Raw genomic sequence first — 18,525 nt, 5'->3', positions numbered from 1 at the left:
CTTAAAATGATCAAAAAATAAAAATAGTCAAATTACTTTGACGTTTGCTCTTTTATTTAAGTAATCACATGGTTAAATAAAGAATTAAATGAAAATCAGCTGGTGAGAAAGCAAGACGTATTGGTACCTTCTACTACTCCACCTGCACATTCTAGCAGCAACACAATCAGAAGTGGAATTTCTCCTAACTTGAATGTGGTAAGATTAAAATAAAGTGTAAGTGATCTTAGTGAATTTTCTGAAACAAAAATATTCCCAGATTGTTAGGAAGTTTCCATGACTTAAGGTGTTGGTACCAATACAGGCTGAAGTCCTACTATCATTAGCACTAAAGTAAAGTTTAAGTTGCCCCTGAAGTGGGACAAAGGCATATATGCTTTTAACAAAAAGGCTGTGTTTCAAGGGCACACTTCTTCATAAAACTTTACTGGGTATAGAAATCATTCAGTACTAACTAAGGTAATTCCAAATATGCTGAAAAACTTTAAAACGTACACATACTATATTTAGGAGACTTAAAGAAGAGAGAATTTAGGGTTTGGGCACAAGGAACTATGATAGAAGAAGCCAAAACTGAATTTTGTCAGAAAAAAGAGAGGAAAAAGAAAAGCCCCGGGACCAGGGTTGTCAGCTCAAGATTCTAGAGAAACTGGTATGAGATGTAAGCTTTCTAGCTCCCAGGACTGGGTCTTTTGCTTTTTTCTTGCGAGAAAAAAAATGGAGAATAAGAAAAGTAGCTCTTTACATTTGGAGATGTCCTGCTACTATCAGGTGGCTAGGCCTAGGTGCTGCTGCTAGGAGCTTGCCTAGTGCTCTCAGATAGGCTTTGGGGCTCTCCTATTGAACATAACAATTTCATAGAACGTCAACATCAGACAAGGTCACTCTGTGACCATGATGGATCAGGACAAAATTAAGGCTACTCCATAATCGTGTCTGAACACAGACAAAAATATGAACATTTTAATTTATTTTTTTGAATTACAAAGCTACTTTTAATACTTTGGGGTGAGCCCCACAGGAATAAAAAACTCTGGGAAGGATAACCCCCTCACCCCCAGGAGTGGCCCAGGGGGAGAGAGGCTACTTGAGGGGAAGGAAGCACAAAAGGGACCGGCTGCAGACTCAGGGCAAAGGGAATGCCATAGGTGCTGGGACCCATGAGCATTACTGGAGGAAACGCGAGCATGGTGGGACTGGCTCCAGGCACACAGGCAGGAGGGTTGGACACGAAGCCACAAAGCTACTTGGGTTCCTCCTTCGCGTTGCCTTTTTCTGCTTCTGCTGCATGATCTCTCAGTCCCTCTGCTTGTGGGCGGTAGCAGAAAGCCCATCATCTCGGCGTTTTCCCTTAACCGAGTCGCTCTACATTTTCTTATTCTTCTGGCAGGCGAGCTCACGCTGCTCACCGTGGGTCATGGTGACGGCCGCTCCTGCCTGCCTCCGTTGCGTTCCCTCGTTCTGTCCCATTATGAACATTTTTTTTTTTTTTTTTTTTTTTTTTTTAGCGACTGCAATCATCTGGCATCATTATGAACATTTTTAAACCACAAACATGGCCACACATCCTCTTCTCCTGGCTAACATGAGTGGCTGCTGCTTCTTTACCAGTTATAGCTTTGGCCTTAATGCATTCCTCCTCCCTTATTAGTTAGGGTTTATTCAGATACCCAGTCATATCTTTATTCCCACTTCCTGATAGCTTCCCATCCATAGCAATGCCCCAGTTTCTTAAATTTTCTCTTAAATCTCCTATCATTGTCTAAATCCATAAAGTAAGTTCCATTTAACACCCACTTACTGAATTACCCTGTAGTTCTCCATGGTGTGCAGTTTCCCTTGTTGCAAGGAGGAATAATAAACCCAGCTTGTACATCTATGGATGTGTTCCTGGTGGTCTTCTGATGGAAGGCATTGGTAGACGGTTTGAAATTCACATACCTAATTGAATTTTTAATCTACTCTGGCAAATCAGATAGTACTAAATGCCTAAAGAATGGAAAAAATTGCTGCTAAATTGGAAAAAGCTACAGAAGTGCTTGAGTCTGAATTATAAACTTGAAAAAATTTAACTGGCTTAATCTTGAATGACTGGTGATAGACAGCTGTGTGAAAGAAATTTTTGTTGTGCAGCCATTGGTCTGAACAGATGCTTCTTAAGATTTTTGTTTCAGTTGGTCTCTTACAAAAATAAACTGTTTTTATAACATTGGTTAATAGTGATGCCAGAATATTGAAAATTAGTGCAAATCCAATTATTGTCTCAGTCCATTTAAGAACACTGATCTTTTTACTCAGTTTGACAGAAAATTTTTATTTTATCTTTGATTAGCCTATTGATCTCTGACTCCGTATCCCCAATTCCTCTGCTTTTCAGGAACCCTAGAATAAAACAAGATGGTTCAGAAGTCTTTGTTTTAACAAAGTACAAGGGCAGGTCCAGTAGTTTATTTTATCCAGGCTTGTACAACCACTCAAAAAAACTGTCTGGTTCAAAGGTATCCCAGCTTCATGCTATATAATAAAGCAGAGTTTTGTGGTATCATAAACAAATTGGCCTCTGAGATAGCGCTCTTAACTGTTAGCTATTATAACACATGCTAATGCCTCCTGATTAATAAATACTATTTAGAATTTCTCATTTTTAATCATTTTTATGTTTTTATTTTTAGGTTGATGGTAGACTAACTTACCCAACTTGTGGGATTGGCTATCCTGTCTCCTCTGCATTTGCATTTCAAAATACCTTTCCTCATTCCATATCTGCCAAAAATGCCCTCCACTCAGTTTCAGGACCAAAGGTAACCTAATTAACTAATACTTTTTCTGGAAAAATATAGCAATTTATTAGCATACAAATATCTTTTATCTTTTATAAGTTCATTTTTTATTTGGTCAGTTGCTAAATATTAGGTAATATATTAAATTGAATACATTACTGAATAGTATATATGCTTATAGAAATTATGTGTACTGTATTTCTTGAGTCACTATAATTTATAAAAAACTGGATATCAGTCTGCTTAAACCTTATTTCTAATCAACCTCTCCATTTTTATTCATTCTGCTTATATTAATATATCCTACAATTCTCAAGCATAACTAGCATTATTGACAAGAATATACTGCTGGAATATTAGCTTTGGTAACATTTTTGGATTTTGTTGCCAGAATTTAGAGCTCTGGTAGGGCAGCTTATATCAAATTCTACAATGTAGTTCTGGCAACATTATCTCAAATAGTGTATAACTAGCAATCCCTCCAACCCTTGATTTATTTGTTAAGACTTTCTTTTACCCACTTGAGTTCTTCATCATCACTATTATTACTAATGTCTTAGTTTTTTATGTGTATACATATATTTATAGATAAGTACCATTAGGAATATATATTGTTTTCATATGTATTACAATTTTATTTTCACAATAATTTAATCCACCCAGACTAGACACTGCTTTTATTTTTATTCCTAAATTCAGGTCCAAGTTGATTTTTTTCCTACATCATGGAGACAAACATTTATGAAAAAAATGCTTTATAAAAGATAGAATTTAAGACTTTGAAACTGGTATAAACTCTCTTATAAACTCTTTTTTTTTTGGGGGGGGCAAACCACGTGGCTTTATTATACACTCATGGACGAGGTTCTGGGGCCCCAAGAGCAGGGAGCCCTCTTATAAACTCTTTTATCAAATTAGGTCTGGGCTCTTCTAAAAATAAGTTGGCTGTGTTGCTCTTTTTAGCCATAGCTTTATTAATTATCTGGAGCTATAGAGAATTCTCAATGAAATGAGAATTAAATCTGAGTTTTTGTGCTTAGATTACTGTTATGTAAAGAATATTTTGAGGCATTTAATTGGCTCTTCATGCATTGCTTTTTAAGGAGAATTAGATATGTGCATTCAAAAGAATACTATTGTTCTATGATATAAATATCAGTATACTCAAGTGTGATTACATTTGGGATCATTTTTTTTCTTGAGAATTATGATGAAATTCACAGTTTTTTATTTTAAACAACTTTCCAGGAAAAAAAATGTGTGTGTGTGTGTGTGTGTGTGTGTGTGTGTGTGTGTATAAAACATACAAAATGAGGACAAGAACTATTATAGTTGCCTGCTTGGTAGAATAATATAACTTATAAAATAATGAGATTACTTTTTTTGTAGGTATTGTGGAATCACAGGAATCATTATAACAAGAATATTCTTAAATATAGGAGTAAGACTTTGTGTTTTTTATATCATTGCTCTCCATATTCTTTTTTTTTTGAGACAGAGTCTCACTCTGTTGCCCAGGCTAGAGTGCCGTGGTGTCAGCCTAGCTCACAGCAACCTCAAACTCCTGAACTCAAGCAATCCTTCTGCCTCAGCCTCCCAAGTAGCTGGGACTACAGGCATGTACCACCATGCCCAGCTAATTTTTTCTATATATTTTAGTTGGCTAATTAATTTCTTTGTATTTTTTTAGTAGAGATGGGGTCTCACTCTTGCTCAGGCTGGTTTTGAACTGACCTTAAGCAATCCACCTGCCTCAGCCTCCCAGAGTGCTAGGATTACAGGCGTGAGCCACTGTGCCTGGCCTCCATATTCTTTTGATCATGTATTCCCAACAGTAAGAAAAAACCCTAAAACAAACAAAACACTTTGAGCTCTAATTCATGAATATTTATGAATTTATGCATATACTGCTGAAATAGTTTATTATATACAATATAATTTAGTAGTTAAAGTGGAATCTGATGTTAGACTTTAAATCCTGCTTCTATCAATGTAAAGTTGGGGAAGCCACTAAAAAACAAACAGATAATATCCTACTCTTATGCTTCATTTCCCCACATGTAAAATGGAGTGATAATTTTCTCTACCTTACTGGATTATTGAGTTAAATGAATTAATGTATTTGCTCAGAATAGTGCCTGATACATAAGTGCTCCATAAATGTTATCTACTATTATTAATAATAAAATATATTCAAAAATAGAAATTAAAGAATGAGATTACAAATGGATATAAATTGAAGTTATAAGATTTTCTTCTCCAACCTCAATGGATGGTCTTAATCACTGCCTTCTTTGGTGGCCATTGGTGTAGGTAGTGTTTTTTTTTCTTCTTTTTGAGACAAGAGTCTTGTTCCATTGCCTGGGCTGCCTAGATCAATACAAAAATTAGCTTAGTGTGGTTTTTGCACACCTGTAGTCCCAGCTACTAGGGAGGCTGTGGCAGGAGAATCCTTTCAGCCCAGGAGTTTGAGGTTACAGTGAGCTGTGATGATGCCATTGTATTTTGATAGTGTTTGGCCCCAGCGTGCATCCAAACACAGATTTTTTCTAGAGATAGCATTACTTGGTTTGATTAACCATCTCATTCACTGGATGATTCTAAATAAATTTTCTGTTTATTTAGTATTAACTATTTTAAAAAAATAGATAATGTATGAGTATAAGAAGCTTCCTGAGGTACATGAGGATACTACTGTCTAAATGTCTGTACTGTGATCCCTATTCTCTCTGCAGAGAAAAACATTTTGAAATTTCTTATGATACATTCCAAAAATATTTAAAGCATATACAAGAATATATGTGCATGCATATATATGTATGTATGTTCATATATATATATATATATATGAGTGTCTATATAGGTGAGCATAAATAGTACATGCCTACTGTTCTATGCCTTGCTTTTTTAAGTAGTTTAATTTTTTTTTTTTTTTTGGGAGACAGGGTCTCACTCTATTGCCCAGGCTGTAGTCAGTGGTGTGATCATAGGTCACTGTAACCTCAAACTCCTGGGCTCAAGTGATCCTCCTGCCTCACCCTCTGGAATAGCTGGGACTACAGGAGCATGCCACCACACCTGGCTAATTAAAAAAAACTTTTTTGTAGAGACATGGTTTTGCTTTGTTGCCCAGGCTGGTGTCAAACTCCTGGCCTCAAGCAGTCCTCCAGCCTCAGTCTCCGAAAGTGCTGGGATTACAGGCGTGAGCTACTGCTCCCGGCCTATGCCTTGCTTTTTTCATTTGACATTATCATCATGGAATAGGCCCATTTCAGTGTATCAGAATGTAAGTTTTTGTTTGTTTTTAATGATGTCATAGTATTCTAGTATGTGGATATACTATAATTAACTAGTACTGTTTATGGGTGATTGTTTGTTTAGGTTATTTTATTTATTTATTTATTTTTGAGACAGAGTCTCACTCTGTTACCTGGGCTAGAGTGCCATGGTGTCAGCCTAGCTCACAGCAACCTCAAACTCTTGCACTCAAGCAATCTTTCTGCCTCAGCCTCTCGAATAGCTGGGACTATAGGCATGCGCCACCATGACCGGCTAATTTTTTCTATTTTTGGTAGAGACGGAGTCTTGCTCTTGCTAAGGCTGGTCTCGAACTCTTGAGCTCAAATGATTGGCCCACCTCAGCCTCCCAGAGTGAGCCACTGTGCCCAGCCATTTAGGTTGTTTTTAATCTATTAGATGCTTATACAATGCTACAATGCCTATCTTTTGTGCATACATCTTTGTGGCTTTTACAAATAGATTTATAGGATAAATTACTAGAAATAACTGGATCCAAGGCATTTTTGCCTGTCTGGTGGCTGAAAATAGTATCTTATTATATTGTTAATTATTAATATCATCTTATGTATTTATGGGTTATATTTTCTCTTTGGTAAAATTCTTGTTCATTTCTTTTATTCATTTTTTTATGTTTGTTTTTGGTTTTGTTTGTGTGTATGTGTATATGTGTGTGTGTATTTATGTATGGGGTCTCGTTACATTGCCCAGGCTAGCTTCTATCTCCTGGGCTTAAGTGACAGCTCCCAGCTTAGCCTGAGCACCTGGAACTACAGGTGCATGCCATTGTGCCTGGCTTTTTCTTTTATTCATCTTTTTGTTTACGATAGTTAACCTTTATAAAATGATTTTATAAGCATTCTTTATATATTCTGGACACTAGTCTGATGTTGCTTTTATGTGTTATTTGCAATTTTTGGATTATCTTTTTACTCTCTTCATTATGCTTCCTTTTTTGAAATTTAAAGATTTATTAAGGTATAATTTCCATATCATAAAATTCTTCCACTGGAAGTTTATGGTTCAATACTTTTAGTCAGTTTATAGAGTTGTGAAACCATCACCACAGTTCAGTTTTAGAATATTTACATTACCCCAAAAATTCTCTAGTGCCTGTTTTCAGTTAATCCATACTCCCGCCTCCAGTCCTAGGCAACTACTGATTAGTTTTTTGTCACTATAAATCCTGAAATAAAAATAAATAAATAAAATAAATTTGCCTTTTTAAACTTCATATAAATAGAATCATAAAATAAGTAGGTTTTTGGTGTCTTTTCACTTTCACTAATAACATGTTTGAGGTTCATCCAGGTTGTATGAAGTTGTATGAAGACTTCACATTTATTGGGGGTGAATACCTAGGAATGGAATGGCTGGTGGTATATGTTTGATTTTTAAGAAATTACCAACTTTTCCAAAGTGGTTTTACCAGCTGTTAGAAGGATGATGAATGACTTGAACTCTTAGACTGCTGGTGGTAAATGTTGTTTAACAATTGGCAAAACATTCAAATAGATGTTTCACCAAAGTAGATTTACTGATGTCAAATAAGCAGATGAATATTCAACCTCATTAGCTTTTAGAGTAATGCAAATTAAAACCACAACAAAGTTCTACACATGTATTAGAATCACTAAAATTAAATATCTAATATGTGTTAAACAAGTTTATTCATCTTCTAAGTTATGAGTTCTTTGTATGTTCTGGATACAAGTCCTTTATTAAGTATATGATTTGCAAATATTCTCTCCTAATGTGGCTTCCCTTTTCATTTTCCTAGTTGGATCTTTTGAAACATAAAAGTTTTTAATTTTTGATGAAGTCCACTTTATCAAATTTTTTTCTTTCATGGATCATCCTTTGGGTGTCATGTCCAAGAACTCTTTGTCCAACCACATGTTGAAAACATTTTCTCCTGTGTTTTATTCCAGAAGTTTTATAGTTTTAGCTATTACATTTAAATCTATGATCCACTGTGATCTGTTTTTGTGTATGGTGTAAAGTAGGGGTCTAAGTTCATTTTTTTTTCTTATGGATATTCCAAGTATTTCAGTACCATTGTTGAAAAGACCTTTTCCCTGTTGAATTGTCTAAACACCTTTGTTGAAAATCAATTGACTATAAATGTAAGGATTTTCTTCAGGACTCTCAATTCTGTTTCATTGATTTGTATGCCTATCCTTGTGCCAATACCATACTGTCTTAACTACTATGACTTTATATTAAGTTTCAAAAGTGGATAGTATAAATCCACCAACTCTATTCTTTTTCAAAATTTTTATATTCTTTACAATTTTTAGATCCTTTTTCATGTTTATATAAATGTTTGATCAGCTTGTCAATTTCTATAATATAGTCTATTTGGATTTTGACATAGGTACATTGAATTTATAGGTCAATTTTTGAAGAAACACTATTTTGACAATATCTTATCTTCCAATCCATGAACCTTAAGAATCTCTCCATTTAGTTAGATCTTTTTTAATTTCTTAGTGATGTCTTGCAGTTTTCAATGTACATGTCTTGTATTTCTTTTGTTAAATTTATTCCTAAGTATTCCTTTTGATTTTTGCTGATGTAATTGCTTTAGTAATTTCTATGTCAGAATATTCAATGATATATAGAAATGTAATTGATTTTTGTATATTGATTTTGTATCCTGAAACTTTGCTACTCATTTATTAAACTCAATTTTTTTTTTGTAGATTCTGTTTGACGTTACACAAAAACTATTGTTTCATCTGAAAATAATGACAACTTCAGTTCTTCCTTTCCAATTTGGTTGCCTTTTATTTATTTTTCTCACCTTATTACAATTTAAGTAAATGTGAAAGCAGACATGCTGGCCTTTGTGCATTGTTTTTTGTTTTCCATTTTCTATCTACTATTGACTGTTATTTTCTTTGTTTGCTCTGGTTTACAATATACGTTTTCATCTTATCATAATCTACCTTCAAATAATAGTATATTGCTTTCCATGTAAAATAAGAACCTTAAAATAATATACTTCCATTTCCTCCCTCCTGTCCTTTTGCTACTGTTGTCAAAATTTTACTTTTACATTTGTTATGAATCCCACTTTTTTTTGCTTTAAACAATCAAGTATATTTTAAAGAAATTAATGAGTATAAGTCTTTAGTTTACTCATATATTTACTATTTACATACTCTTTATTTCTTTTTGTAGATCTAAGTCTTCATCTGGAATCATTTCCTTTTTCTTTAGTAACTTTAAGATCTCTTACAGTACAAGTCTTTAAGATTTATTACAGTGCAGGTATGTAGGCAATTCTTCTGCATTTGTCCTGGAATATTATTATTATTATTATTATTATTTTTATTTATTTATTTATTTTTTTTGAGACAGAGTCTCACTTTGTTGCCCGGGCTAGAGTGAGTGCCGTGGCGTCAGCCTGGCTCACAGCAACCTCAATCTCCGGGGCTCAGCGATCCTTCTACCTCAGCCTCCCGAGTAGCTGGGACTACAGGCATGCGCCACCATGCCCGGCTAATTTTTTTTTTTTGTATATATATTTTTAGTTGGTCAATTAATTTCTTTCTATTTTTGGTAGAGACGGGGTCTTGCTCAGGCTGGTTTCGAACTCCTGACCTTGAGCAATCCGCCCGCCTCGGCCTCCCAGAGTGCTAGGATTACAGGCGTGAGCCACAGCGCCCGGCCCTGGAATATTATTTTGACATCATTTTCTCTGCATTTAAAATTCTAGGTTGACAGATTCTTTTTTCCTTTCTGTATTTTGAAGATGCCATCAATGTTTATCATGTTTTCTACATATAAAGTGACTTTCTTCTCTGGGTGTTTTTAAGATTTTCTTTTTAGGATTAATTTTCAACATCCTAATTATGTGCTTGGTGCATGTGCATCCATATGCACTGGGTTTTTGTGAGGCTCTTCAACTGGTGGGGTTTATAGTTTTCATCACTTTAGGAAATTCTGGTCATTATTTCTTCACATTTTTTTTCTATTATCTTCTCTTCCTTTGGTACTCCTTGGTACTCCAATTATACTTGGTTGATCACATAATATTGTCCCATTGAGACTGTCCATTTATTTATTTAATTATTATTTGCCTCATTTTATATAGATTCTAATTCTCTCAAAGTTTTTTTTTTTTTCTTTTCTCTTTAGCGTTACGAGGGTGTATCTAAAGTACCTTCTACTCAAGACATGGTTCACCCCTAATACAAAGGTGTGATCCTTCATGGCTCTCCACTCTAGCCAAGGACTCTCTGCTTATGAACCTTGGAAATTATGCAGCTTAAAATGCTCCTGTCTTTATTTACTCATCTTTGTGGAGTTTTACTGTATGCATGTACTTAGTACTCAGCAAAGACTCAAGGAGATCAACAGATTTCTAGGAGACTATTCACCATATAGCAGCCCTGCAGTCTCTAGCCACCCAACCTCCCTAAATTCTCATCTTGATCCCCTCAGTTCAGCATTTGTGTTCTTCCTCTGCACTTGTTGGCAGGAAAGTGGCTCCAACAGAAAGCTGGATTGATTATAGGAATAACAATTCACTCAGAAATTACAGTCCTGCGCTACCTGTGGTCTGATATCTGAGGACATTGTTTTCGTTTATTTTGTCTATTTTTAAAATTGTTTATGGTTGGTGACTGGAAAGTATTATGTATTAATATCTGGTATCTTTTTAAAATTTTCTTCCCTCTTATTGCATGTTTATTTTTCTATAAAAAATATTAGAATCAGTTTGTCTTGCTTTAAAAAGCCTATTTGTGTGTAATGTAATTAAGTGTAGGTTAATATAGGAGAACTGGTATCTTTACATTATTGAACTTTGGCAGCCAAGTACAGCAGCATATATCTTCCTAATTTATAATGTTATATTAAGTTAGTATCTGTTCCTACTTTGAGTTTTCACCAAAAATTGATGTGTATTGTTTTCTTATGCCTTTTCTTTTTGTATATAGGTGGTCATGATTTCTTTGATCTATTGGTTTAATGATATATGTTTATAGACTTCATAATATAGAGCCCATTTATACCTTCCTGTTACAAAACCCACTCAGTCATAGTACATTATTACTTTAAGCTACTATATCTTATTAATAAATGCTAATATTTTACTCTAGGTTTTTACATAGATTCTTGATTACTTTTGACTATTTTAAAATTCAAATTCCAAGCCTTCATTTAGAATCCTTAAATAAATATAATAGGCTTTGAAAGTCATGAAAAGAGAATAATTTTCAGAATGTAAGAGGTAAATGCATTATTGTTGTGCTTGGTTACTTTTAATTCTGGAACACTTCATTTGAATGATTTTTAGTGTTCACGTTTTTCTTTCAAACTAATTAAGAGAATCATTTTGTGTTATTCGTCTTGCTTATATGACAGGTACTTTTTTGGTAAGGAAAAATAGGATTCTTTATATTAAATCTTCTCAATAGAATGTGCTTGTGTTATAAAATATAGACGAAACCTGTATTTTTATAAAAGATTTATCAGAAAAACAATTTCACCACCTATCTCAATATAGAACTCAGTTGTCATTAATTCAGTTACGAGATGTTTTTCCTCTTCACAGGTTCAGTTTAACTTGCAATTTACAAAACCAAATACATCGCTAGGAGATGTTCAGTCAGGAGCAACTATGCCTTGCTCAGCTGATAAGGAAAAGTAAGTATTTATTGACATAAAATTTAATGTTTATACTTTTGAAGGCTATCTTAAAGAATTTTTATCGGTGTTTGAAAGCTGTGGTGCCCACCTATATATCTGATACATTTTAAGTTATTGGTCAGTGGAATTTTAAGTTGAGTCACTTTTACCTATAAAAAATAGATTTCTCATCCATTTTTTAAAATTTTGGGATACTCTTGAGACACACAGTAAAATTTTATTTATCTTAAGAGATTTTCCTACATAACTCAATATTGCCCTTTTAAGTATTTTTGGGCATAAACATAGAAATCTTTTTTTTTTTTTTGAGACAGAGTCTCGCTTTGTTGTCCAGGCTAGAGTGAGTGCCGTGGCGTCAGCCTAGCTCACAGCAACCTCAAACTCCTGGGCTAGAGTGATCCTTCTGCCTCAGCCTCCCGAGTAGCTGGGACTACAGGCATGCGCCACTATGCCCGGCTAATTTTATATATATATATCAGTTGGCCAATTAATTTCTTTCTATTTATAGTAGAGACGGGGTCTCGCTCTTGCTCAGGCTGGTTTTGAACTCCTGACCTTGAGCAATCCACCCGCCTCGGCCTCCCAAGAGCTAGGATTACAGGCGTGAGCCACAGCGCCCGGCCTAACATAGAAATCTTTTTTCTCATGGTCAGCTATTTTTGTTTTTGTTTTCCTGTATGGCTGTGTCTGCCCCTGGAAGCTCTCCATTTTTCTGATTTATTATTTCCAGAGTAACATAGTGTAAGAGACCAGCAAGTTAATCTGCTAGAAATTTATGGTAAATAAGAGTAAAATGGTTTGTGACATTGTCCCCTAGGTAACATAAATAAGCTTTAATGCCAATTTGTGACTTGTTTTGCCTGCTCATTCTTTCCCTAGCTTTTAGGTCTTAAATAGGGTTTAGATAGCAAAGTTTGTTGACTAAGTAACTTGTGGTTAAATTAAACAACATATATACATGCAGACTTTTCTCTCTGGGTAGGCTTCATGTTTGTAATTTTTAAAAAATCATTATGGTTATTTACTTAAAAGTTAACAGCTTTAGTGCCTGTCTGCTGACACTCATTATCATGAGCTGTCACCATCTCAATACATTGCAAACTAAATTACTAACATAGTTCAAAAAGGGTTCTTATCCTAGCTCTCCTGCCTTTATTCATTAGATCTTCTGAAATTGCCACTAGGATGAGTATTAAAAATAGTTAATGTTTGTAAGCCTCCCTTTTTTTGAAAAAGATCAGAATTCCTGGAGGTCCTGAAATGTATATATATGTTACATTTAATATCATACTTGTTCATGAGGCAGAGCACCTGATATTCCTATTAATGGTAGAGAAACATGTTTATATATTTAATTCATCATACACACTAAGAGTAATTTTATTAGCAGAAAATATGACAATCATATTCGTAGTACAAAATCAATCATTTGTCCTTAAAATTAGGACTATTGAGTGATTTTGAGTTTTTTCTGGTTTATTTGTTTTCAGCTAGCAAAAAGTGGCAGTGGTTATCAAGGTTAAGAAAAAAAGTTGAAATTGAAAAAATGCCTATTCACCCACTTATTTTCTGAAAATTGGGAAAAGATCAACCAGCATTTAATTTTAAGGATATATTGTCATTGTTTTGCAAGAGCCTTTAACTTATTACAAGTGTACTACTAGGGAAACTGTTAACACTGAACAGAATTAGAAAGCAGGAATGCAGTGTGGAATGGGGAAAAATACAGAAATACTTTTATTTTCCAAAATGTCACATTTGTATTCATCTGACCAGAGTTCATTGTTACCATGTATTAATATTTGACAATGATTACTTTGAAGCGCTTACAAAATTTTGAAGAGCCTTTGGTCAAAGGAAAAATAAATCTTTTTTTTTTTTTTTTTTTTTGAGACAGTCTCACTTTGTCCAGGCTAGAGTAAGTGCCGTGGTGTCAGCCTAGCTCATAGCAACCTCAAACTCCTGGGCTCAAGCAATCCTACTGCCTCAGCCTCCCAAGTAGCTGGGACTACAGGCATGTGCCACCATGACTGGCTAATTTTTTCTCTATATATTGGCCAATTAATTTCTTTCTTTTTACAGTAGAGATGGGGGTCTCACTCTTGCTCAGGCTGGTTTCAAACTCTTGACCTTGAGCAATCTGCCCGCCTCGGCCTCCCAGAGTGCTAGGATTACAGGCGTGAACCACTGCGCCTGGGCAAAAAATAAATCTTATTCATTTTAAATACAGGGTGAGCTAGAAATTACTAAAGTAATAGTGATATTCTCAAGGCATGTTTGTATTTTTTTTTATATCTATCATGTAACACTTTGTGCTACTGTTTAAAATTTTTATAGTACTTATAGATTTTCATTTCTTCCACAGTCTTTATCTCAGGTCTTAAGAATTTTTATTTCGGCATATTATGGGGGTACAAATGTTAAGGTTATGTATATTGCCCATGCCCACCTGCCCAACACCCAATAAATGTTATTACTACATGTCCACTTAAGTGTTGATCTGTTAATACCAATTTGCTGGTGAAGGTCTTAGAATTTTTAATTCATTGCAATTTACTCTTTACTGAAAAGGATACTTTGATTTATATGTAGACAAATTATTATTTGCTTAGGAAACCAGTAAATATGATCTGAATAAAAGTTAAGCTATAAATACAACTTAGTTATCTTATATATAGTTTATATGTGTATATGAGACAAAGATTCAAAATTAACTAATGAAGACAAAATAAGACTTTGTTATTACTATTTTCTTTTTAAGTGGTGAAAATTTAGGGCTGGAATCCAAATACCTGAAGAAAAGGGAAGATAGCATTCCTTTACGTGGACTCAGCCAGAATCTATTTAGTAATTCAGGTGAGAAGGCATTTTTGAATTGGATTCTGTACACTGTGGTTTTCTTGAATGTACATACAAAGACTGAGTGAGTACCAATAATCTTGTTTTGTCTTCATTTGCAGACCATCAGAAAGATGGCACTCTGGGAGCACTACAGACATCTTCCAAACCCACAGTGCTCCCTTCTACATCTTCAGCATATTTCCCTGGGCAGTTACCAAACAGTTAATTCCAATGTCATGTTTTACTTTTTATTGACATTTTTAGAAACTCAGGTGGTTTAAAAATGTTAACATAAATCCTAAACAAGCAAGTTTCAAATTTATTTCAGCTATTGTAGATTGTTTGGATTCTTTATTAAGTGCTGCTGTCATTTATGGCAGTTGATAGGGACAAATTTGTACTCAGGGATTGGTAAAGATTCTGAGTAAATGACTTTTGGTTTGTGGACATGGTGCTTTATAGGGTAATAGTATGAATTTTATTAAATTAATCCTTAGAAATTCAGTTCTAAGGAAAGAGTTGATCCTTATAAGGGAGATTCTAATCATTTTGAAAATCTGAGTAAATTAAAACTTGCTTAGAATGTAATAGTATGAAACCAAAGAATGATAATAATTCATTTTTATCATTTTCATCGGTAAGTTTTAAATTTACCACCTGAAAATTATGAGGGAAAATTATCTCCTAAAATATCTATTATTGATGATGTTTACATTAAAGGGAAAAATCCTAAATTAACCTTAAAAGACTGAAATGAATTAAGCCTTAATAGCAAGTAAATGTATTTTCCTTGAAATACTTATTGAATGAATCTACTAAATGAATGTGATATATTTGTAAAACTAATTTGGAGAGTGTATTTACATGACTAGATCAGGTATACAGTGCTTTAAGTCATTTGAAGTGAAAGGATTTTAGTGCTTCCTGAAAGTTTTTACTCATCCAATTTTTCTCAATTTGGATTTTTATTAGTTATGCAGTTAAGTCTGTATTGGTGGAATTTTGTTTTAAAAATTGGCATCATATAAAATCTTTACTATAAGAGCATCATGAATATTCACTGTATTTGTTTTTATAATATCAAAACTTTGGTTGATTTTAATATTAATAAAGTAGGCAAAACAAATAACTGTTAGAAGTTATAAGTTTCTTCTCTTCCTTATAAGATTCCAGTAAGAATTGTTTCTTGGAAAAAATTAGGTGATTTAAAAAACTCACCCAGAATCATAGGGCCCACCAGTGTTTTCTTGTTGACAACCATCCAATACCAAGTAGCATTCTTTTGTGTCTTCCAAATCAATTTTTGTTTGCACAGTGCTAACGCTCATGTGATAGTTTTAAATTATATTCAAGTACTTTATTACAGATAAGGAAAGAGACATTTCAAGATATTAATGACATATCAACGTTACTGGGTTCCACGGTAAGACAAAGAATCTTGGCTAACTTTTTTTTATGATGCCACTATCTAGAGTCTTATACTTTGAATTTGCTGGTAATTGCAAGCTGTCTTAAACTAGGGATCTAATCTGAAAATTCAGTAACTAATATTGGGCAGTGACTCTCCCTCACTTAGATATACATTAGTAAGAATATTTAGTTACCATCATTTGATAGCACTTACTATTCTGGAAAGAAAGCTTCTTGGTAATATTGGAATCTGCTTTGTTGTAAATACTATATAATATATATAAAATATTGTGACAGGTTTGGGATGGAATACATGACATACAGGTAGCTCTCTCTTTTTTTAATATAGATATCCCTTTTCCATAGCCACACACGGAAAATTGAGAGCATTTCCAAAAGATAGGATAACATCATTCTGGATATACCAACTTGCTGCAGATGTTTTTGTAATTAAATGTATATATACAGGCTTATTTGTTCTACCTCTTAAAATTTTATTTGAAATGGTTTTGCAGTGTAAAATTGTACATGTGTTAATAATCAAAATGTTGCATTTAATGTTATTTCTATAAACTGTGAGCTTTGTAATAAAGTATTAAAATTACTTTTGGAATATGACATGTAAAAAGTATATGAAAGAAATAAGATTGATCGCAACATCTATACTTAGAAAATCAAGTACTCTGGTTAATATGCATACCAAGTTTTCATTTCTTTCCTCATTTTTCTACAAGGGTATCTTTTAGTGAGGGAAAAGAAATGGATTCAAAGAGAGAAAGGATAAAGTTTTGATTTGTTACTGTTAAAATAAATGATTATGGTAATAATATAATATAAAGCCCAAACAGGCCCTACTGGGATTCACAGATCAAGACGTTTTTTTTTTAAAAAAAGAAATCATTAAAATATTTAATTTTATTAACTGAATATTTACATTTCTTTTAAGACCTTATTTAACCATAGTGAGTGTTCCAAATTTAAAAAGCATTAAGCAATAAGCACACACAAGATGAAAACAGTGTAAACTATACAATACTTTATGTACAATTTTTACAAAGTAACACTTTTTTAAATAATATAACTGGACACAAAAATATACACTTTAGAGAAATTCACATCAGTAATTGTATAAAGCTCTCCTCTAGGGTCCTGAAAATTTAGGACAAACATTAGCTCTGTAAATAAAGTGTTACTGTGACAGTCCTGAAAGGCCACTATATATATTTATCTACATATAGATATCACATTGACATTTTCAAGGCTACCAGCTTTACTATATAATTTTTAGATTATGTATTCAAGTGTTGAGGTTCTTATGATTATGCAAACATTAAAAGAATAGTGGTATAAGAAGTATCTGGGGAACAAATTTGAGCCAGCATTTAGGTTTATAGGCTCCGAACACCCCAATTTAAATTCTAAATGGCTGATATTTTCTCACTTTAAAAATGGTCGTGAATAATGTTTAAAATAAAATTACCGCAAAGAAGCTTAAAACATGATTTCGATTTAGTACAATTTTCTTAAGAGTTTTTTTTTTAATGCAAACAATTCATTTACCATTTCTTATTTTAGTGCATCTGCATTAAGGCTTTGAATTATTTGACCCAAGATTTTATAATATTAAAATCTGACTCAAGATTTTAAAATGTTAAACAAGTCCACAACCATACTACCTACTCTGTCTCACTGAGGGTCAGCATAAATAGAGTTAAAGCTCAACACCTTAAGGAAATGGTAGCAGAGACATATGCTAATATCTAAGAAGTTACATATATAGTTTTTAATTAAAGGATGTATAATAAAACAAACAGCTTAGTGGCAAGAAATTGGTGCTAATAAACAAAAGGTTTCTTTTCAAAAGAAATTGTAACATCTTTGGAAAACTGTCCGGTTCTTTCTTTAGTTCCCACCTTCTTTAGTTCCCACGGAGTTCATGCAGATACATTTCTTAAGACAATCTTAAAGTACATTGTGGATGGAAATGGAATGTACATCCGGAACTAGAGGTGAAAACCAAGACCTGGGTGCTGATAGAAAAATCTTCCTGATTTTCAGTCGTCACACATTTGTGTCCTGGAGTAAAGGTTCTTTGGCCTCTCCTGGCGCTTGTGTACTATGAGGATGGCTGTGACTGCCACAGTGCTTTCTCCAGCTGCTGGACCTTAAACTTAAATTGGTATGTTCCGGAATAAACAAGGCAACAAGCAGAGCCAGAAGTACTGAACAGGCTCCAAATAGGAAGGGGGGGCCAGGGATGATGGAATTCTGAGGAAGAATAAAACAATTAGGATTTTTGCACACTTTTATTCATAAGAAGAAATTACTTATCTCTTAGTAGTAACTGCTATGAATTATAAGCCCAAAGAGACATTATCATATTCTCAATATAAAATTCTGGGGATAACAACTTGCAAAACAGTCTATGCAAAAATACCATATTGTCACTTTTCAGCACAAAATCTGTACACAGACATGAACCTTCACTTAATTTGTTAGTCCAAGAGGAAAATATTTATAGGAAGATCTTGAAATC

At 33.7% G+C, this 18,525-nt stretch overlaps 2 protein-coding genes across 3 annotated transcripts in view; one reads left to right on the top strand and one right to left on the bottom strand.

The window, feature by feature from the left end:
- The window catches only part of SASS6 (SAS-6 centriolar assembly protein), a 35,545-nt gene extending 18,990 nt beyond the window's left edge, over nt 1–16,555 (top strand). Inside the window, exons 13-17 of the mRNA XM_012748593.3 lie at nt 62–198; nt 2,673–2,801; nt 11,644–11,735; nt 14,500–14,594; nt 14,699–16,555. Of these exons, the coding sequence (XP_012604047.1) occupies nt 62–198; nt 2,673–2,801; nt 11,644–11,735; nt 14,500–14,594; nt 14,699–14,805 (560 nt within the window). The 3' untranslated portion in view covers nt 14,806–16,555. The remainder of the gene's footprint in view (nt 1–61; nt 199–2,672; nt 2,802–11,643; nt 11,736–14,499; nt 14,595–14,698) is intronic.
- A 457-nt stretch (nt 16,556–17,012) lies between these two features.
- The window catches only part of SLC71A1 (solute carrier family 71 member 1), a 39,881-nt gene continuing 38,368 nt past the window's right edge, over nt 17,013–18,525 (bottom strand). For both annotated transcript variants that reach the window (XM_012748601.2, XM_012748602.3), the window contains exon 12: nt 17,013–18,257. In XM_012748601.2, the coding sequence (XP_012604055.1) occupies nt 18,051–18,257 (207 nt within the window). In that variant the 3' untranslated portion in view covers nt 17,013–18,050. The remainder of the gene's footprint in view (nt 18,258–18,525) is intronic.

Source organism: Microcebus murinus, chromosome 2 (assembly GCF_040939455.1).
Source record: "Microcebus murinus isolate Inina chromosome 2, M.murinus_Inina_mat1.0, whole genome shotgun sequence".
NCBI lineage: Eukaryota > Metazoa > Chordata > Mammalia > Primates > Cheirogaleidae > Microcebus > Microcebus murinus.
This window is presented reverse-complemented; position numbering and strand designations above follow the sequence as displayed.